We start from the raw sequence: 22,312 nt of genomic DNA on the forward strand, positions 1-22,312 counted from the left end.
ACTTGGACAGTACGTATATCAGACTGAAATCACTGAATGAAGGGGGCATACTGTACAGTGTATATCACTCGCACCACGTCTACAGTGTACAGTATATACACAAACTATACAGGTATACATGATACGAGTAGAAATTTGTGGTCCATCACGGTTATAATGACGCTGGGGTCACTGGAAAACGAAGATCTTATCAAATATTATATTTAACAAATACACGTGAGTCGAAATCACGCAATGGTGTCGTGGTGTAGTAGTTGTCATGTCAGTCTAGTACAATGAAGGTAGACGCCACTTTTTTGCTTTTTTTTTTTGGCCGTTTTGCTTCCCTTGCTGGTTGACAAGTAAAGATGGCAACGGACCGATCCCCGAATCTTCGCGGGGAATTCCTTTATTAGGGAACAGAGACATAGTAAATTCATGTCCACAGGAATTTGAACGGTAGAAATTTGCTCCCCGTCGGGGACTGACGGGGACAGGATGGTAGCAAGTCCTCGTCCGCGTTCCCCACCCCGCTAACAAAGGAACAGGGACGACCCAGGCGACTTATATATATATCGTGACTCCTAATCCTATCCTTCGTTCATTCCTGCCGGTAGCAGCCGCCAACACAGCGCCGCCAGCCTCCGCTGCTCCGTCTCTTGCGGTGACAAGACTCAGCCCGGTGAAGAAGTCAACCCCATCTCGCTGGGACTGAGTTTGCTTCAAAAACCAAAGATCTGCAGGACCTCTCGCCCAGTCATCCTTTTCCCCTTCCGCGCGAGGGTCTCCCATCCTTCTTCTCCAGGTCAGTGCTTTCTTGAAACCGGTTGTTTCTCTCCCTCATTTCAAAGCGACCATTTTGTTTTGGGAAGTATGTCATAGCGGCTGATATCCATAACATAAATCATCAGAAATGAACACTGGTAGTTCTAGCAAGCCGAGCCTTCTGGGTACCGAGGTTTTTCCAGCGAGTTTCTTGAAAGAAATTACAGATGGGTTCTCCCCTGCGCGACAAGTTGGCAAAGGCGCATTCGGAACAGTTTATAAGGTATGATAATATGAGTGATTTATTTACAGCTTCAGTGTTTTCAGTGTTTCCACAAGCTGATGAAAACTTTCCACTATTGTATGTAAGTATTATTTATGAATTATGAGAGCTTACGCAGGGGCCCACTCTGGAAAAAGCGACAGAGATTGCTGTGAAGAGGATCGGCAGCGGCTCGCCGGTGACGCCTGACAAACAGTTTCAGAATGAGGTTGGAAACCAAAGATCTGCAGAGTCTCTCATCCAGTCATCCAAAATGAGCATATATTTTGTTTCGTAATAAAGTAAAAGTGGCAGAGGGCAAGGAAGTTACCAGTTCATTGCTCGCATATACTTTTTGTAAGGCCTTTTTCTTTTCTATATATGTAGAGGAAAATACATGATTTAGTCTTGCCCCACAGGAATTTTGCACGAGGGTCGATAACATGGAGAAAGACTCATTGTGTTTATCTGACGAGCCCAAGAAGGTACCCTTGAAATTGTTAGAAGAGATAACAAATGGTTTCTCCGAAAAGGCAAAGCTTGGGAGTGGTACGTTTGGTGAAGTTTACAAGGTAAGGCTGCAGTTTTTCTCTTGTTGCTCTTGAATTTTATGCTACAAGTCTACAGTCACAAACACTCTTGAATTTTCATGCTGTTGAATAGGGTGTGTTCAAGGACGGAAGAGAGATAGCTGTGAACAAGCTCCGTTTCATGCCAGGGATTGACGAGAGGCGATTTGAAAATGAAATTGGAAAACTCATGAGGCTCAAGCATGTAAATATCGCGCAAATAGTGTCTTTCTGCGATGAAACGGAGGAAGTACCTGGTACATATGAAGGAAATACAGTACTCGCGCTGAAGATACACAGGGCAGTCTGCCTTGACTTCGCGCCCAAAGGAACCCTTGGAAAGCTTCTTTCTGGTATGAGAGACTGCTAGTGGTCTTCACGAATATGTTATCAAGAATGTAATAAAAATGCATGATACTTGACATATGGAGTAATTCTCTTTGTTCTTGCAGAAAATTTTTTTGGACATAACTGGCGCATACGCTTTAAATTGATAAAGGGGGTTTGTGAGGGTCTAAGCTACCTTCACGATGCTTCCATTGAACATTCTGATATAAACCTAGATAATATTTTTCTGGATAACAAAATGGTACCGAAAATATCAGACTTTGGTTTACCAAGGCTACTGGGAGAAGAAAACACCATAATGGCACAATCTCAGATGGGGAGCCAGCTGTAAGATTAATTCCCATTTGAACATCTTTTTTTAGTCATCTAATAAGCTTGTTTTCATTACTCTTTCTTATCTTTTGCATTTGTTATACAGGGAATTCTCGCAAGCAGATTCTAGTTACAAGCAAATAATCTCAAAAAAGATTGATATATTCAGCTTGGGTGTTATAATAAAAAGGATAGTGCTTTCTGGTGTAATGGACTATGTGAACATCCCAGACATGGAGGATCAGGCATTTATTGAGCATGTAAGAATATGTTTCTTTGTTTTATCCTAATATTAAATCAAGAGTGGTTTCTTTGTTGTCCTTCGTCCCGCATAGATTTTTCAGTTCGGTTCTGGTTCCATACAACAACAACAAAGACTTCCAGTTCCAAACAAGTTAGGGTAGGTTAGAGTTAAAAACTCAACATGAGCCCCTACTCACGGTTCAGACATGTCAATAGCTGCTTTCTAAACACTCTTATCGAAACACAGATCTCTAGGTATATCCTTACCTTTTAAATATCTATTTATTGCCTATTTTCATGTCAATTTCAGTCTTCCTCTGCTTGTCCTCGCATTATTATCTTGACTTAGGACTCCAGAATGCACTAGAGTGCTCCCTTGGACATGGCCAAACCACCCCAAACCGATGTTAGACAAGCTTTTCTTCAATTTGTGCTACCCCTAGACGATCACGTATATCATCATTCTGAACTCGACTCATCCTTGTATGACCATAAATCCAGCGCAACATACACATTTCTACAACACTCAGTTGTTGAACATGTCATCTTTTTGCAGGCCAACATTCTGCTCCATATAACGCGCATAGCGGGTCGAATCGTCGTTCTATAAAGCTCGCCTTTTAGCTTTTGTGGTACCCCTTGTCATAGAGAATATCAGATGCTTGGCGCCACTTTATCCACCCTGCTTTGATTCTATAGTTAATAAATAAACTCATCTTATATATATATATATATATATATATATATATATATATATATATATTATAACCTGATTTAGCTTATGGTTCAACTAATCAAATCATGAACTGAAATCTTGAGCAGTTTGTTGTCCAGTTGAATCTAATAAATGTGTCCCAACTGATCGAGAGAGATCTCTCTTCATAATCTTCAACCTTCAACGTATAGACCAGTCCTTGATACGTCGGCAACTAGAATTACAAATTTTTATAGGTCAAAGGAACTCATAAAACTCGATATTTAACTATACCAACACATGGATAGTATGCAATTAAAGTTATAATTTATTTATATGTAAATATTTCTGTGTTTTGTGGTGGGTGAAAAATATATCAAGAATTTATTTCAAATTAGACATAGGCTTAATAGGACATTGTCGTATCATTGCTGATATTATTTTATATTATGGATGTCATAGTCATCATAAAATAAACTATAACTTTAAAAATATATAGATAGAAAGGATAAAACATAAATAGATGCGTATCAATTTCGGTCCTAGTTTCCAATGAAAGATTCGCTAGATTTTTTTCTCTCCTGTTGAGTAGTACCGTACTAAAGGACCAATTATATGTTGAAGGAAACTATTGCTGCGTCATCAATAAATATATATATATAACCCCCCTCCTCCCACACCAAAAAGAGAGAGATAGAAGCAACTCAAACGCCTTCCTTGACATTGTTGCTATTCCAGTTTTTCTCAAATTTGTTGTTATTAAAAGTATGATGTATTCTGTTCTAAAATTAGAGTATTATTCAACTTGTTATAGCAAATCCTTGTGTTAACATACGTATTCAACTTGTAGCAAATTTCTCCCTGGGGGAGAGGCTTGCATCTCTTGAGAACACGACTTAGATATCAGGAAAGTTAGGTCATTCTGCGACCTTGTAACTTGTAATGGTAGCTAGAAGGTTGGTCGTGCCATCTCCTTTGGGTGGGTGTACGAACGGTCGTGGGCTGCCTAGTGTGTAGGGATGAAAACGGATCGGATACGGACGGATATCACCGATATTATATTTGTTTTCATATTTCTGTCCGGATTCGGATTCGAATACAGATAGTGTCAACTGTGTCGGATAGGATACGATTGGATATCGACATCATAAATATGTGATTTGAGTATTCGGATACGGATACGGTATCGGATGTTGGATATCCGGACTCGGATACGGACAGATCTCAACCCCTCTAAACGGATTCGGTTTCGAATACGGGAGGAAAATATCTGTACCGTTTTCATCCCTACTAGTGTGTAGGTGAGGCCGCCCTTGCCGCCAAGAGTTCTGCCCATCCTTGCGTGTCAATACCTTATAACCCCTTTAAAAGGAGAGAGAGAGAGAGAGAGAGAGAGAAGAGAGAGAGAGAGAGAGAGAGAGAAGAGAGGCAAAGAAATAGAGGGAGACAGGTGCATAAGTAATTCCTATAATGAATTTCTTAAGAACCATGTAATAAATGAAATATACTAAACTGGGAGCAATCAAATATTGCTAAGTCCTAGTATTTAGGACAACTCAAAATTAGACCACAAGGGGATTTCTATATACACTAGGACTATAATATATACCAAATTAGGAAGGAAGGTCGGAATTAGCAATTGGTAAAAAAGAAAGGATATGGGCTTGCCCGTGTATAGAAAACAAAAGATATATATTTTATGAAATTTCGTGATTTAGAACTTTAACCGTTGGAAACTTCTTAAGTTCTTCTGCTAGGCCTTGATTATTAGCAATTGGTAAAAAAGAAAGGATATAGGCTCACGTGAGTAAAAAACAAAATATGCCTATTTTATGAAATTTTGTGATCTGGATCTTTAATTGGTGGAAACTCTTAAGTTCTCCTGCTAGGCATTGATTAATTAATCTAGGCTGCCCGAGAAATGTTATAACGTGTCTACCGAGCACACACACTACTCACACCCGCTCAGTCCCCTCGGGAGGAAAATCCCTGGTGCAACCCCCGGTTGAATCCTGGACTGGTAATTGAACTCGGGCATATGTCCTCCACGCCGAGAGAAGCTAACATCGCACTGTGAGCGCGTTTGCAGGTTGGGCGCTTTGACGAACCCCTGTGTGGGCTCCTTGCCTGACGTGAGGGGTGTGAGTACGTTATTTTTCAAAATAGCGTTGTCCTAAATACATGCTTTTGAACTGTAATATACAAAAAAAAATATTGACATACATGTTTCATTATCTCTATTTTGTTTACAGCTGAAAATAATCATATTATAAGGAATTAATCCTCATGTGGTTCCTGGAAAACGATGTTTGAAGTGTACGACCCACGTCTAGCAAACTTTTTTTGAATGCAATTTCTTTTTAGCTCAACCCATGGGGAAGACAGCCCTCGAACGTTGTGCTTAAGGTAGAAAGGAGACCTTCTCACGTGGTCAAGGCTCTTGGTCTATGCTTGCGTGAGGCAGACGAAAAGATTTTTTTTAACCACATCCTGATGTTTACTCGTGCCCGTGGAGAGTCAAACTCGGACCTAAGAAGTGCTATTAGAGTCACCTAAGCAATCTGGCTAGGCACCAGTCGCAATGTAATTTCTTTTTTAACGTAAACATCTAGAAAACTGAACACTTTTTGACTATGTACACAACACGCTTGTACTGTCTTCGATTTTTCAGGTACAGGACTCCTGGAAGAAAAGGTTGCGGGAAATATCGAGTGATGCATCACTTGAGGCAAATTGCAAACAGGTGCAGACTTGTATTGATATCTCGGTAGTCTGCATGGAGACGGATCGATACCAAAGACCTACGATGAAGGAGATTATTTGTAAACTGAATGAGGTAGAGACTACGGGAGATGATTCCTCATCATGGTCCCAGACAGAACAGGTATGGTCATTAATTCCTCGTTCGAGGATTAGGACATCTTTTATTTACTCTTTTTTTTTTTTGCGAACCAATAGATTACATGGTAAGACTACCATGGATGAATTTGATTTTATAGAGCCCCAGACGTTTTAACTTTGGATTCAGATCCCATCCCATATTGATATGTTGAATAATGAACCATGCACTATCAATAAATTTTAGTACCACAAAAACCGGTTCCCGTCCTCTACATGTCAGGGCTCTCCTTGTGCTCCATTGAAGTTTGTGATATGTCCTCAAGGTCCTCCAATCCAAGGATGCATCCCTGAAAAACCTCTTGGAAAAAAAAATCGATTCCTCCTCTACCTGCTAGACCTCCATCATCGATGCCCAGGATGTAGTGTGCCAAGATTTAATATAAGTCCCCCCTTTCCTTCACAAAAAAAAGATGTCCATGATGCCGACCTTGGTGCCATTGTACTAGCAAAAGGTAGTAGTTTCTTGTTTACCAACACCCACTTCCCATAATGTTTGCATTTTTGAAAGGATCTTGATGTCGCATAGAGGAGGTGAATAGGAAAAACCTACAAGTTAAAACAATTTTTGCATGCTTGTCACAGCAAATCCGGCTAAGCCGGGTTCTATAGTTTTGCCAGAACAAAATCAATTCAAAATGCACACTGCCCCTAATGAGTTCTATCTGAAACTAAACCCTAACGACTTATATCTTAAACTAAACTTTGTTGTTGTGTTCTTAGGGTGCCCAACAACTTATTGATGCAGTACCCGCACCCACAAACAAGCACACTAAAGTAGATCGAAGCGAAAACACAAGTATGAGATAGAAATGTAAAAGTGAGGAAAACTAAAATGAAGACACACAAAGATTTGTTTCCTGAAGTTGAGGTTCACCACTTGAATCCTATGTCTTTGTTAAGGAGTCCATGAGTGACTCATGAAGGTCAACCTCTAGGTCGGTCTCTTTCAACCATTTTCCTTAATTACACTAGTTGATCTTTTTCCTTGGTGTAAAATGACCTAAAGCTTCACCACTAGCCCGGGAGCTCACCGAGCAACGCCTAACCGTCTAGGAGACTTTACCTCCAAGACTAACAAATGCACAACCAAAATCTTTGACTTTCTCGAGCACACTCAAGGCTATGGACTGCTCACACAAGCTCACCAAGGCTTTCAATTCAAATTTCTCAACCAGACTCAAAGAATTTAACTCAGAACACTCAAGTCCCACAAATGGAGGTTGGGGGGGGGGAGCTCTAAAGACCTTTGGATGTGTATGGAAGTTGACTAGCACTAGCCACCGGCCAAAAGGGATGAGAGAAGGTTATGTATAACTCTCCAACAAAAACTAGCCATTTGAGGCCAACTCAATAAAAATCGGCTAAGCTCTAGCTCTTAGACCAATAACAAACATTATTCAGATATCCAAAACATCTTTTGCAATTATGAAACAAAGAGACAGAGAACCCTTGCTTGGAGCACCCCTCTAGAGGACAGCCACGGTCCAAACTTGTTAGTCTATGGTTTCTCACACATAGTTTCTCACATGCGTTTACTTGAGCACTTTAACTTGCTCATCCAATGATGCATCTCTCCTGATGGCATAGCATACCTAAACTCAATAATAAATTATAACACATTTTTTCTTCATCTTGAGCCTTGTATTATTGAAGTCTTACCATTACTTGTGCATTCAAACCTTGAGGGCTATCATCACTTTAGATATCAAACATACCCTCGAGCATATGATTTCATATCTTTAAATCACTTCAATTTCTAATCCAAGAATAATTTGATATTTTGGCATTCATAACTCATGGCTTGATTAGTCCTTCGGTGTCAACATAAGTACTTGCCCCTTCACCTTTGCCTTGGTTTCACTATCCCTAAGCCGTTGCTTGCCCTTCACCTTCACTTAGTACCCTGTAACCATTTCCTTGCTTAAATCTTCACACAATCTTGTCATCCTCAAGTTAAGCTTTGCCTTCTATCAACAATAATCATACATTTGAGATCCATTTCTTCACTTGATCAAATTAAATACTATTATCAATATTTATTATTTGTTTTGTTGACAAGGTTCTTCATGTGAGACAACTAAAGTGCAATTACCCATGTCTCTTTTACTCTTTAATATTCATGCTCGTCGATGGTCAATTTGAATGCCATCTTTGAATCAATACATTTTGCCAAATATCCTTCTCTTGAATTGATCTCCAAAGATGCACACTTTCTTGATCATGTAGCTTTCATATTTTATGATCAACAACATTTGATTGGCCCACTATCATATAGACATGCTTTTCACACTTGAGACCATTGATATGCATGTTTCATGTTATGCATGACATGATGACACCATAAAGATTGAAAAAGAATGTCATGGTTTTGTATTTCACATGCATGTAGTCTAATTTTGACCCCAAATTCTGAGTCTCATGGCCATTGTCGCCCCACTGGGTGGCATGGGTGGACTAAAATCACCATGTCATCACACTCTCTTGTCCAATCCGCTTCCTTACCACCGCCAGAGTGCGCTGTACAGATGCCCAAGCGACCACGGTGATGGTGATGACAAGCCCCTTTGGCTACTCTAGCTCCTTATTCATCCCTTTGCTCTCTTCTATGTTGATAGCTGGTGGCAACAAATCTAGCTCCTCACCCTTGCTGATCTAGCGGCTTGGGGCATGGTCATGCTTCTTTAGAGCAGATTGGTAGGCAAGGTCCTCCTCAATATGCTATGTGGCATGGTGACCCTATTGGTGTCGATGGCTAGATTGCATGACAGCTTGGGCACAGACGTAGCATGGCGAGCGATGTAGAAACGTGACAGTGGTGGCGACTACAATAGCTTGGGTGCCGCACATGGCCAATGGGTTTGGTAGAGTGGTGGTAGTCCAGGTCCTCTTGTTGTTACCTCAAACCTTGCCTCACATGGTTTTTTATGAAGAAAGGAGGGGCAAGGAGCCCCTACTGGATAAATTAAATAAAAGGACAGTCAAGTACAAAAACAAGAACAAGAAAAACTAAAGTGCTGGCTATAATCTAGGGCCAAAGAAAAACTAGAGCTAGGGAACTAGGAAAAATTGAACAGGAGCAGTTTCCAGACTAAGGGCCGCCAAGTTAATTTAGGTTGTCTATCCATTCTCGAATCTTGGGGAAATACTTCTTTCTTGCTCTGCATAGTAGCCAATGGAATTCTGTTTTAAAGATGAGTTTGCAATTCTAGGTTGAGGGTGGTGTTTGTCTGAAGATGAAGTTATTTCTGCTCATCCAGATTGCCCAGCTGAAAATTATAATAATCTCCATAAAAAAGCTCTGATTGATTTGATTTCTAAGCAGCTCTAAGTTATGTAAGGGATGTTGCTCAGTATTGACATCTAGGTTGATGGAATGCCATGCTTCCACTGCAAATGGACAGTTAATGAAGAGATGCTCAATTGATTCTTTAGTGTGTTGATTACAGAGGACACAATCATAACACTCCAGATTCATATTTCTTCTTCTAAGACACCTCTAGTGTTGAGCCTATTTTTGAGAATCAGCTAGAAGAATACACCATGCTTGTTTTGGTAGGAGCTCCTCCAAAGCCAAAGGTATGCTGCATTAGCATTACTGTGACCACTGAGCTGCTTATAGATTCTAGATAAGGAGAAGAGATCTGATCCCCATATGAATGTCCAAGTATCTTTGGAATATGAGATTTGAAGGTTGCCCAACATGTTCTGTAGCTATAGAATTTGAGCATAGGCTTCTTCAGATAGGGGCAGATGAAAATGGTTCTGTAGACTGTCTAGGTTCTTGGCTGCCATGGTTGTGATTTTTTGTCCTTAGCATAGGAGCAAAGCTCTAAAAAGTTGAGCTCAGGAATTGTGTCAAGCCAAATATCAGACCATAAGAGACAGGTCCTTCCATCCTGCTGGTTGACCTTTGCTAAGCCTTTGAATTTATTAATGAGCTTAGTAATATCCCTCCACCAAAATGATTCCCTATTAGTACCTCCTGGTAATCTTCCATTTTCATAGTAGGATTCCCATACAAGGCCAACCCATGGGATGTCTTTCCTATTGAAGAACTTGTGCAAGTGTTTCATGAGTAGGGCCTCATTATGGGTTTTTAGGTTGATAACTCCCAGTCCTCCCTCTGTCTTAGAGGTACAAACCATGGGCCAAGCAACACTTGCTGCCTTTTTGGATTGAAGATCAGAGCCTCTCCATAGACAGTGTCTTCTGTATTTATCAATTTGCTCAATTACTATATCTTGAAGCTTGGATGTGCAGAGGGTGAATGTTGGAAGAGCAGATAACACAGAGTTGGTCAGTTGAAGCCTGCTAGCTTGATTTAAGAATGAGGAAGCCATGACCAATCTTCTTTCATATTTACTAACTAGTGGAGAGAAGTCTACCACTTTTGGCTTCTGCAATCCTAGGGGCAGTCCCAAATAAGTGAAGGGGAGACTTCCTTTCTAATAGTTGAAAGTTCTAGCTAGATGCTCTAGCTTTTCCTCAGAGATATTGATGGGGATCATCATTGATTTATTATAATTCACCTTCAACCTAGTTGAGGTCCCAAATGCTTGAAGAATACCTTTGAGTGCAAGGAGTTGGAAGGTAGATGCTTACATGATGATCAAGGTGTCATCTACATACTAGACTATTGGGAAGTCAGAGGTGTGGTTGAACTCAATTGGTAGGTTGATAATTCCTCTGTCTCTAGCCTGGTTGAGAATAGACTGGAGCATATTAGCAGCTAGAACAAAGAGAAGGGGAGAGAGGGGGACCCCTTGTCTAACTCCCCTTCTGTAGTGGACTATTTTTTCTAGCACTCCATTAAGAAGGACTGAAGAGTTTCCAGAGTTCAAAATAGATTTGATCCATTCCATCCATTTTTTTCCAAATCCTTACCTTGACATGATTTGTAAAAGTGCTTCATGCTCTATCTTATCAAATATTTTCTCAAAGTCTAGTTTAAGGATGATCAATTCCTTTTTGGACTTATGGTAGATATGTAAGTATTCTAAGGCCCATGTCAGGCAATCTTGAATGGTTCTTTTCTTAATAAAACCATATTGATTTTTGTGTATGAGCTTAGGAATAATCCCCTGTAGCCTATGTTCTAAGAGTTTGGTGATAACCTTCATGGAAGTGTTGAGGAGGGATATTGGCCTAAAGTCATTCACTTTGTTGGCTCCTTCAGACTTAGGGATCAGGGTGATGTTTGAGGCATTGATACTTCTTATGCATAGCCTTTCTTGTTGGAAATTTCTAATAAGATCATAGAAGTCATTGGCAATAATTGACCAACAACTTTTGATAAACTTGTTAAATCCATCTGGACTAGGGGATTTGTCTCTAGGAAGTTGGGAAATCACTACATCGATCTCTTCTTTTGTGAAGTCTGCCTCTATAGTAGATAGATCAGTGTTGGCAACTATAAGCTCAGATAAGTTAAACTACATTCCCTCAAATTCAGTGATTCCAATCCTCTGTTTGAAAGAATCCCTGATTAAATCTCCCTTTTGGTTATGATCGAAAACTACTGAACCTTGATCATTTATAAGAGAGGGGATTGAGTTTCTTCTATGTCTTACTGTAGCATGAGCATGGAAGAATTTTGTGCTTGCATCATTTTATTTTACCCACTTTATCTTCCCTCTTTGTTTCCAATATGCTTTTTGCATTCTGAGAAGGGACACTAGCTTGTCACACAAGATATTCCTAAAGTTCTAGTCCTAGATACTTAGGTCTCTGAGGAGCTCTATATTTTCCAAGAGGTACACCAGAGATTTCACCCTTTGGATGAGTAAATTGAGAGATGAAATGCTTGTCTTCTAGGTTCTTAAGATCCTTCTTAGATTATTGTACTTTGCTGTTAGCTTTTTTGCTGGGTCTGTGAAGATGGAGGGAGCAATTGGTTATTGTTTGATTCAGCTAACAAGGTGAAGGTGTGCCCCTCCAAAACAAATACTAGAGAAACTGATGCCCAGAGACCAAATGGAGAGTAGTCGTGGTGAGAAACCTCTGGACAAAAGCTTGGATTCAGAAAAAGTGCCCTCTCCCTCACCAAAAACTGGAGGATCTGAAAAACTCAGTGATGAGAATACAAAAGAACCATCAGTCTCGACTAGTAGCTCACCCCCTAAAGTTCAAGATGATGAAGATAAGAGCCACTCATCCCCTAAAGCTGTTGAAGAAAAGAGCTCAGCCCCTAAAGTTGATAAAGATAAATAGCCCCCTAGCCCAAAACCGAAATCTAAAAGTGTTCGGATGGGAAGAGATAAGGAGATACCCCATGCTATAGGCACCTGGAGCATGAGGACAAGGAAGAACAACAAGGTATGCGCTACTGAGGTCACCCAGTATACATGCATACAGCCAAATCAGGAAAGAAACAAATTGGCATCTGATATTATCTCAGACAACAAGCTCAAGGGGTAACATTCTAAAGACTTATTTTGTTGTTGTTGTTGTATGAAATTATCCAATCGTCCTCATCTTTTGAATTGTGAGAGTGACAGGGATGACGTGATGGTAAATATTGAAGGGGTCTCACTGACCCAAGCTCAATTAGTGTCCTTCATGAGCAAGCCCGAGGCAGGCTGTGAAGTCCTCCAGGCATTCATCCAATGCTTGAAGATAGATGACAAGGCTAAGAATAAAAAATAGAGGATGTTTTTCCCACCAATGCCCTTAGTACATTTTCCACTTGAAATTAATTTGATGTTCTATATTAGGATTTAGGAATTTAATTTGATGTTTATTTTGCTTTGACACAGTCCATCTTTCATGAGAATAATAAAGATGAAGCTACACAGCTAATCAAAGAAGCAGTACCCTCAACAATGCCGACAACAAATGAACTTGTAAGATTTTTCAATTTCACTTTCATAATACATCAGATTTTGGTTTTCGCTTGTGATTATCAGATTTTGATATGTTTGTTTTCCAGATATTTCTTCCAATCCTTGATGATAGCAAATGGGGCATACTTTGTGTTAACAAGCCTCAAAAGAGGTTGGATTTCATGACTAGCAATGCTGATGAGGCCGTTGTCAATGGCTTGTTGAAAACCAGTGTGCCAGCACTTGAAGCTAGCATGAACCAAGTAGCAAAAGTGCGCCAAACTAAACAAAACTTTAGTTGCTGGAGACATGCAGATGTTCAAGTTTCAAGGGAAATCTTCGAAGCATCTAAAAATAACAAACTACTAGCTATGATGATGTTCTTGGAGAGCTACAACGGCACTCTGTCCTTCATGAAGGATGAACAATTGGTTAGTGTCTTCTGGGTTGACTCTCCTTTTGCTAGCTGTGAAATGATGTCTATAACTCTCTTTGTTATTTCTCTTTGCAGTCATCATAGCTCTCCAAGAAGACAATAACCAATTGTTCATCCTTCATGAAGGACAGAGTGCCGTTGTAGCTCTCCAAGAACATCATCATAGCTAGTAGTTTGTTATTTTCAGATGCTTTGAAGATTTCCCTTGAAACTTGATCATCTGCATGTCTCCAGCAACTAAAGTTTTGTTTAGTTTGGCGCACTTTTGCTACTTGGTTCATGCTAGCTTCAAATACTGGCACACTGGTTTTCAACAAGCCATTGACAACGGCCTCATCAGCATTGCTAGTCATGAAATCCAACCTCTTTTGAGGCTTGTTAACACAAAGTATGCCCCATTTGCTATCATCAAGGATTGGAAGAAATATCTGGAAAACAAACATATCGAAATCTGATAATCACAAGCGAAAACCAAAATCTGATGTATTATGAAAGTGAAATTGAAAAATCTTACAAGTTCATTTGTTGTCGGCATTGTTGAGGGTACTGCTTCTTTGATTAGCTGTGTAGCTTCATCTTTATTATTCTCATGAAAGATGGACTGTGTCAAAGCAAAATAAACATCAAATTAAATTCCTAAATCCTAATAAAGAACATCAAATTAATTTCAAGTGGAAAACATACTAAGGGCATTGGTGGGAAAAACATCCTCTATTTTTTATTCTTAGCCTTGTCATCTATCTTCAAGCATTGGATGAATGCCTGGAGGACTTCACAGCCTGCCTCGGGCTTGCTCATGAAGGACACTAATTGAGCTTGGGTCAGTGAGACCCCTTCAATATTTACCATCACGTCATCCCTATCACTCTCACAATTCAAAAGATGAGGATGATTGGATAATTTCATACAACAACAACAACAAAATAAGTCTTTAGAATGTTACCCCTTGAGCTTGCTGTTTGAGATAATATCAGATGCCGATTTGTTTCTTTCCCGATTTGGCTGTATGCATGTATACTGGGTGACCTCAGTAGCGCATACCTTGTTGTTCTTCGATGTCCTCATGCTCCAGGTGCCTATAGCATGGGGTATCTCCTTATCTCTTCCCATCTGGACACTTTCAGATTTCGGTTTTGGGCTAGGGGGGCTGTTTATCTTTATCAACTTTAGGGGCTGAGCTCTTATCTTCAACAACTTTAGGGGATGAGTGGCTCTTATCTTCATCATCTTGAACTTCAGGGGGTGAGCTACTAGTCGAGACTGATGGTTCTTTTGTATTCTCATCACTGAGTTTTTCAGATCCTCTAGTTTTTGGTGAGGGAGAGGGCACTTTTTCTGAATCCAAGCTTTTGTCCAGAGGTTTCTCACCACGACTACTCTCCATTTGGTCTCTGGGCTTATCAGTTTCTCTAGTATTTGTTTTGGAGGGGCACACCTTCACCTTATTAGCTGAATCAAACAATAACCCGGTCTTAATTCATTATTCACCTTTTTTGCTGGGTCTTACTCCGTCATTCCTGCAGAGGGCATCGAGGGCATCTGCAGAGGGCGTCGAGGGAACCTTGGTCGATGCCCTCTACAAGAAGGACTTAGTACCAGAACAGTACTCGACGGTCCTCCCCGCCCACCTGCGCACATGGCTGAAAGCATCAAGAACATCCTGGATTCGTATGTTCTTGATGCTTTCAGCCATGTCTGTATAAGAGACCATAAGTCCTATGGCTCTTTCTACGTGTAGTCCAGGAGCACAATTCCAAAGGTGAATCTGGGTCGTGGCAAGAGACAAAGGAGAGTTGTGATCTATAATGATGCTCTTGAAAACTCGGACAGCGATGATATATATGCTCCAGAGGGTTTCTCGAGTAGCAGTTCATAATGGTTTGCCCAGTGTCTCACCCAGTGAACCCTCACTCCCTACTATACCCGAGGGTCATCCCCCCTCCCAGGAGTTCTTGCAGTTTCCCGTATGGTTCTCTACTATGTTTTCCAAGACCTTAGGAAATCCATGTGATATGTAGTTTTCCCACGTTTTTGCCTAGAAACACTGGTTTCCGCTCAGGTGCCGCACAGGAATCATGTTTTTTCCTCGTGTTGAGTCATTTGGCTACCTTAAGAGAGTCAGGTGCCGCATGGGAATAATGTTCTCGACTTAGACTGACTTAGTTGTTCTCTCGGATGTCTTGGGGCCCGACATGGCCTGTTTGGATGGCGCATTGGCTGTTTTCCGCCCGGTTTTGGCCTCTCGTGGACCGTTATGGGTCCGTCGTGAGCTGTTCTCGCCTAGCACCTTGGTGAACGACTATTTTGCCATGTGGGCGCCATTGGCCTTAGGGACTTGGCCTCTCCATGGTTTTCGTATCCATGTCTCATATGCAATGAGCTCCTTCACACCATGACTTATGTGTCCTCACATCAACACATATTAGTCTACCTAAAGTTGTCACATAATTACCAAAACCAAACAATGACCTTTCACCCATGTTGGGCCATCAAGACGTGGACTTGGCCTATTCATGGGTTTTAGCCCACACGCCTTCCCGTGATGCTGTGTTTCCAGCCCCCAAACCGTTGTTTTCCACCAACGAGTGCCACCGGCCCGGGGACTTGGCCTTTTCCACAGGCGCCTTCCCGAACCTGTCTTTTAGCACGGATGCCAGGGCGAACTGCTATTTCTTGCCCCCGCACACCTTAGGGTGCCATGACCTCGTGACTTAGCCAACCTGGGCGAACCACTGTTTCTTGCCCCCACGCACCTTAGGGTGCCATGACCTTGTGACCTAGCCAAATTCCTGGTTGCCTCATGTGACTTAGCGAGCGACGTTCCTTTCGTGAGGTTCGGCCGTGGTCACGTGGGTTTTGACCCTGAACAGTCCTGTCAGTAGGGAGTGAGGGTTCGCTGGTTGAGACACTAGGCAAACCGTTGTGAACTGCTACTCGAGGAACCCTCTGGAGCATACATATCATCATTGTCCGAGTTTTCAAGAGCATCATTGTAGGTCACAACTCTCCTTTGTCTCTTGCCATGACCTAGATTCACCTTCGGAGTAGCCAATTTCTACGTTCGCTGTGCTGTTCGCAAAGGTTGGCCATGGTCACGCGAACTTCTCTCTCTGTCCCTAAATAGGGGGTCGCTGAAACGCTCCAAAACTTGTGGTTTCATAGCGTTTTTCCTAGTCCTTAGCCTCCCAAACGCCTCACCCCTACTATACCAGAGGGGCACTCCTAGGAGTTCTGCGAGTTTTCCGTATGGTTTCTATAGGCATTTTTAGGACCTTAGAAAATCCATGTGATATGCAGATTTGCCATGTTTTTGCTCAGAAACGTTATTCTTGTTTTCTATGACGGATCCTATTTTCTTCTGATGACGACGATAGTAAGGTAGCCAACAAAAGCAGGCCAACCGCCATTTGCCCAGGGAAACCGAGTTACCAAACTTTAACCAACAACACAAGGCAACACCATGAGCGCTCTTGAGCCGAGGAGGCACGCCCAGAGGATGCGCTCGACGTAACCAACATGTAACGAAAGAAACTTCCCATGCAACGGGTAGCAGCACGCAAGCACATGTCAATGCAATAGGCAGAAGGTGCCTGCATGAATGAAGGGACACTAGCACCGGGAGTCGGCCGCACATCTGCAAGGGCTCTCCAAGTAGTCATAGGTCTATAACAACTCATGCGCTAGTGTAACCACAACAGTTAAGCCATCCAAAGCATCTCTCCGCACTAGGCACGGTGAGTCTACTTGTGAGGACAGCAACCGAATGTCCATAGAGCGTGAGAGAAAACCGAAACCTATGTGAGGACGGTACATGGCTAGTGAAGGTCCACAGAGCGTTGGAGAAAACCAAAACTTATCCAAGGAGGCCACGAGTCATTCCAGCAACACGCTGGCCACCGAGCCAGCCAGCGGCCCATAGCAGCCCGTCGAAGCAGGCCGCCATAGGCTACCGGGCCAGCCACGGAGGCCAGGCATCACCGAAAGTCATTGCAGTGCGGTCACGTAGCGTGCAGCCACTAAAGGCCACACGCTGGCCAGCCATGGCCAGCCAACAGCTGGCCGTGGCTAACCGGAGCTGGCCACGACTTGCCACCGGCTAGCCACGGAGGTCGTTGGTATGTGACCGACTGTTTGATGGATCCTCATTGAAAAACTTGTTGTTTCCAACCATTTCACCCGAGGTCTCTCGTAACCGAACGCCCTCCCACATTATACCCGGGGGGCATCCAGCCCCCCAAGGAGTTTTGGCAGCTTCCTGCATGGTTCCTTTAGGCATTTTGGAGGACCTCAGAAAAGGCATCTGATAAGCATTTTTGGCTGGTTTTTGCTCAGAAACGCAGGTTTTCGCACCAGAGGCGCCCGACAGTCGTTGTTCTTCGTGTATGGGACTGAACCTTGGACTTTTCGTGTGGGGCCACTATGGGTGGGTGCCTTGGGCCCCGTGGGCCACCTTGGTGGGCCTGGGACCCGTGCCCGTTCGAGGCTGTTCCGGCCCGTCCATGGCCCATTTGGGCCCGTTTTTTCACCGTTTTCGCACGTTTTTTGCTTGTTTTCATCATGCCCTTCACTTAGGCCGACTTGGGCATTTTCATGTGTGATTAACGGATGGCCGAGGCGGGCCGCCGGCCAGCCTACGCTAGCCATGGCCAGCCGAAGTTGGCCACGGCCAGCCTATGCTGGCCTACGCTGGCCACCGGCTAGCCACGGAGGCCGTGGGGTCGGGACTGATTTTTTGGTGTGGCCAATGCAACCAAGTGTCAAATGACTTCCTAATCAACTTAACTATGCTTAGGAGAACCATTTGGAACAATGTTCATGTTGACCTACAAACCTCAGTGTCAGAAAAATTGCCAAAGCAACCATCTCCTATCATCTGTGAAGCATAGATTGAATCCGCCAGAACAGAAATAGATGCTTCCTAACCTGAGTAGTTTTAAACCACAGACGACAGTAGATGGTGTAAGGTGCATGATCAGTGAACAGGGGCATTTGGAGCATACTTTGACAAGTTCAAATAATAAACTCTAAAGATAAGTTAAAATAAAACAGGGGCAAGGACAGAATCTGAGTGGTACAAGTTGTATCAAACATGCAAAGTTCCAACTTGCAGCATTTGAGGAAAATTCTCAAAATCCAGAGGTAAACCAATAGAAAGTTTGACATATAATTAAACATGGCAATGTTATTATTTAACTGATTTATTCTATACGAGAGCATATCCTACTTTCAAGGTTGGAAGTTGATGTTTATTTTGCTGAGGAATCTAAGGCAAACAGAGGAGCATGGAACAAAGGTTCAGAGAGCACACCGCATCTAGTAATAGCCAGTGCAGCCTCGTCTTCATGAAACCCCATTTTAACTAAGAAATCAATTTTCTCGTCCTTCTGTGACATCTCATGTAAGAAATTCTATGTAGAAAGCACGGGAAAGCACTGAGAATAGAGTTGACAAGTTACATAAACTAGCATGCATTTACCTTCCAAAGGACAAAAACAACAATTCTTGTATGTGTTTAAAAAATGGGAAGTATCATGAGAGAGCATGAGAGCATCTCGCTTTGGCGCCCGGCGGTGGATTCCACGGAGGCACCGAGATCGAGGGTGGTAGCCAAAAGTGAAGCGACAGCGTCTAAAAAGTACTGCTGGCCGCAAAACAGGATCACGGGGATTAGTATTGTGATGTTCCTCAAGAAAAAAAAGGGATTAGTATTGTGATCCAACGCACGGAGTCTCATCGTTTCGAACGGGTGCCGCTGCTCGAGACGCCGTCGGACTGCATGCTTGCGGCTTATGGAGTGATGCCTTGCCGGCCATAACATCGCGGCGGGACTTGAGAGAGAGGCCGGGGACGACCTCAGGCGCATGGTGCATGCGGTGATGACGCCTTGCCATCGCGACAGGACTTAGAGTCAATCATTATTCAGTCGGAATATCATATCACTGTAAGATTCAATTTCAATAATCAATCTTTTCTTTTCTTCGATCTGTCCATAGAAAAATCTTATCTACTGTAATTGTTAATATTAACATGTCTCTTCTTATTTAACTTCCCGTTCCCAATCCAAAAAAGAGAAAAAAAAGAAAATAAATTAATACGGCAAAAAGAACGACCCTACCCACGCAAAAAAAAGTACCATAAAAAATCTAAACTTCCATTTTCCAAGCGGAAAACAAGAATCCTAGCGACATTGGAAGAATCCTAGCTAAAAAACAAAAAACCGTAAACAAAACAATAAACTTAAGGAAAACAATAATCCTTCATGAAAAAAAGAATCCTAGGGATAAACCAATAGTCCAACCTGACAAACAAGAATCCTAGCGGAAAACAAAAATCCTAAATAACAAGAATCTTACTTAGAAACAAGAATCCCATGCGAAATAGAAGAATCTGACAGACGAAGCCATTTTGCAAGAGGAATAACATAAACATACACTTCTTAATAAGTGTTTTAAGTGCTCTACTATTAAACTCATGTCATCTCATCAGCCACCACAACACTAAAGTTCATGTCAAAGGCAGCCAACACTCATGTCATCTCACAGCCACAAAACACTAAAGTTCAGCCACCACAACACTAAAGTTCATGTCATCTCATACACTCAAAGGCAGCCAACATTGAGAGTTCAGGCCATTAGACTTAACATCCCCCCTTGGCCAATGGTGATACATTCTTCTTATGAAACAGAATGTAGTCCAGAACTAACATCTTGTAGTCACACCATGACTGCAAAGAGAAATAACAAAGAGAGTTATAGACAGCATTTCACAGCTAGCAAAAGGAGAGTCAACCCAGAAGACACTAACCAATTGTTCATCCTTCATGAAGGACAGAGTGCCATTGTAGCTCTCCAAGAACATCATCATAGCTAGTAGTTTGTTATTTTCAGATGCTTCGAAGATTTCCCTTGAAACTTGATCATCTGCATGTCTCCAGCAACTAAAGTTTTGTTTAGTTTGGCGCACTTTTGCTACTTGGTTCATGCTAGCTTCAAGTACTGGCACACTGGTTTTAAACAAGCCATTGACAACGGCCTCATCTGCATTGCTAGTCATGAAATCCAACCTCTTTTGAGTCTTGTTAACACAAAGTATGCCCCATTTGCTATCATCAAGGATTGGAAGAAATATCTGGAAAACAAACATATCGAAATCTGATAATCACAAGCGAAAACCAAAATATGATGTATTATGAAAGTGAAATTGAAAAATCTTACAAGTTCATTTGTTGTCAGCATTGTTGAGGGTACTGCTTCTTTGATTAGCTGTGTAGCTTCATCTTTATTATTCTCATGAAAGATGGACTGTGTCAAAGCAAAATAAACATCAAATTAAATTCCTAAATCCTAATAAAGAACATCAAATTAATTTTAAGTGGAAAACGTACTAAGGGCATTGGTGGGAAAAACATCCTCTGTTTTTTATTCTTAGCCTTGTCATCTATCTTCAAGTATTGGATGAATGCCTGGAGGACTTCACGGCCTGCCTCGGGCTTGCTCATGAAGGACACTAATTGAGCTTGGGTCAGTGAGACCCCTTCAATATTTACCATCATGTCATCCCTGTCACTCTCACAATTCAAAAGATGAGGACGATTGGATAATTTTATACAACAACAACAACAAAATAAGTCTTTAGAATCTTACCCCTTGAGCTTGCTGTCTGAGATAATATCATATGCCGATTTGTTTCTTTCCCGATTTGGTTGTATGCATGTATACTGGGTGACCTCAATAGCACATACCTTGTTGTTCTTCCTTGTCCTCATGCTCTAGGTGCCTATAGCATGGGGTATCTCCTTATCTCTTCCCATCCGGACACTTTTAGATTTCGGTTTTGGGCCAGGGGGCTGTTTATCTTTATCAACTTTAGGGGCTGAGCTCTTATCTTCAACAACTTTAGGGGATGAGTGGCTCTTATCTTCATCATCTTGAACTTCAGGGGGTGAGCTACTAGTCAAGACTGATGGTTCTTTTGTATTCTCATCACTGAGTTTTTCAGATCCTCCAGTTTTTGGTGAGGGAGAGGGCACTTTTTCTAAATCCAAGCTTTTGTCCAGAGGTTTCTCACCACGACTACTCTCCATTTGGTCTCTGGGCTTATCAGTTTCTCTAGTATTTGTTTTGGAGGGGCACACCTTCACCTTATTAGCTGAATCAAACAATAACCCGGTCTTAATTCATTATTCACATGGTTCTTTTCCACGATAGCAAATATAGCCAACCGTGATCCACCTCATTCTAAAGCTCGCAGGTGACAGAAAATTACCTGACTTCTACCGCACTAAGCATGGCTAAGCATTTAACCCGTTGCTGAACTTAAATAGGATTCTAGTGCGATATCTGGACATGGAGGGATATATAATGCAGCAATTGGTTCCAACCAATTCCTATACTTAATGCATCATCAACGAATAAAAGATACTCAATGTATTTGTAAAAACATGGGAGGCTTAATATACTCCGGGGCTTGCCTTTCATGAACGAGGAAGGCTGGTGGTTAGGGCACTCGGGCAACTCCTCCACGGCGGCTGCTTCGTCGGCTTCCTGCACCTCGGGCTCCTCCTCCTGGTTGGCTCCCTCAAACTCCAGCAACGTCACTCCCTCCGGCACACCTATTGCATGAATGCGCATGATAAATATCATGGATGCACATGACGAATGTCAGGGATGCTCGGGGAATGCACATGTTCGCTGTAGTCTGCATATTCCAACTTACGTCCTATTCAAATCACTTTACTTACCAAGTTTATACAACCTAATGTATAATTGCTCATCTTCAGTTAATGACCTAGCACCTGCACCTAAGCATATTCTCAAGTTAGGCTAACCCCTAAACAATCAACGAGAACATTGCACAAGCATACACTCAAGCATTTGTATTTCAGCAAAATGAAGACTATGTAGAGGTACAATAAACTAGCCATAACTGGAGATTTATAAATCCAAATAACATGCAACAAGACAATTTGGAAAGCTTATGAAA

General features: G+C 41.9%; 1 protein-coding gene across 1 annotated transcript; it reads left to right on the forward strand.

The window, feature by feature from the left end:
• Positions 1-606: 606 nt before the first annotated feature.
• Positions 607-13,414, forward strand: LOC136511386 (cysteine-rich receptor-like protein kinase 43). The gene is made up of 11 exons (XM_066505459.1): positions 607-784; positions 891-1,027; positions 1,146-1,235; positions 1,426-1,578; positions 1,670-1,928; positions 2,028-2,250; positions 2,342-2,495; positions 5,844-6,056; positions 12,829-12,915; positions 13,002-13,325; positions 13,406-13,414. Exons 2-11 carry the CDS (start codon positions 893-895, stop codon positions 13,412-13,414), a joined length of 1,647 nt encoding a protein of 548 aa, XP_066361556.1. The 5' UTR covers positions 607-784; positions 891-892.
• The last annotated feature ends 8,898 nt before the right edge of the window (positions 13,415-22,312 follow it).

Source organism: Miscanthus floridulus, chromosome 16, assembly GCF_019320115.1.
Source record: "Miscanthus floridulus cultivar M001 chromosome 16, ASM1932011v1, whole genome shotgun sequence".
Lineage (NCBI taxonomy): Eukaryota > Viridiplantae > Streptophyta > Magnoliopsida > Poales > Poaceae > Miscanthus > Miscanthus floridulus.

Excerpts from the sequence above, each read along its gene's own strand:
- LOC136511386 (XM_066505459.1), top strand. The coding sequence starts at position 893 with ATGAACACTGGTAGTTCTAGCAAGCCGAGCCTTCTGGGTACCGAGGTT. Across the intron at positions 1,028-1,145 it reads CATTCGGAACAGTTTATAAG|GGGCCCACTCTGGAAAAAGC; the intron begins GTATGATAATAT and ends GAGCTTACGCAG. Across the intron at positions 1,236-1,425 it reads ACAAACAGTTTCAGAATGAG|GAATTTTGCACGAGGGTCGA; the intron begins GTTGGAAACCAA and ends CTTGCCCCACAG.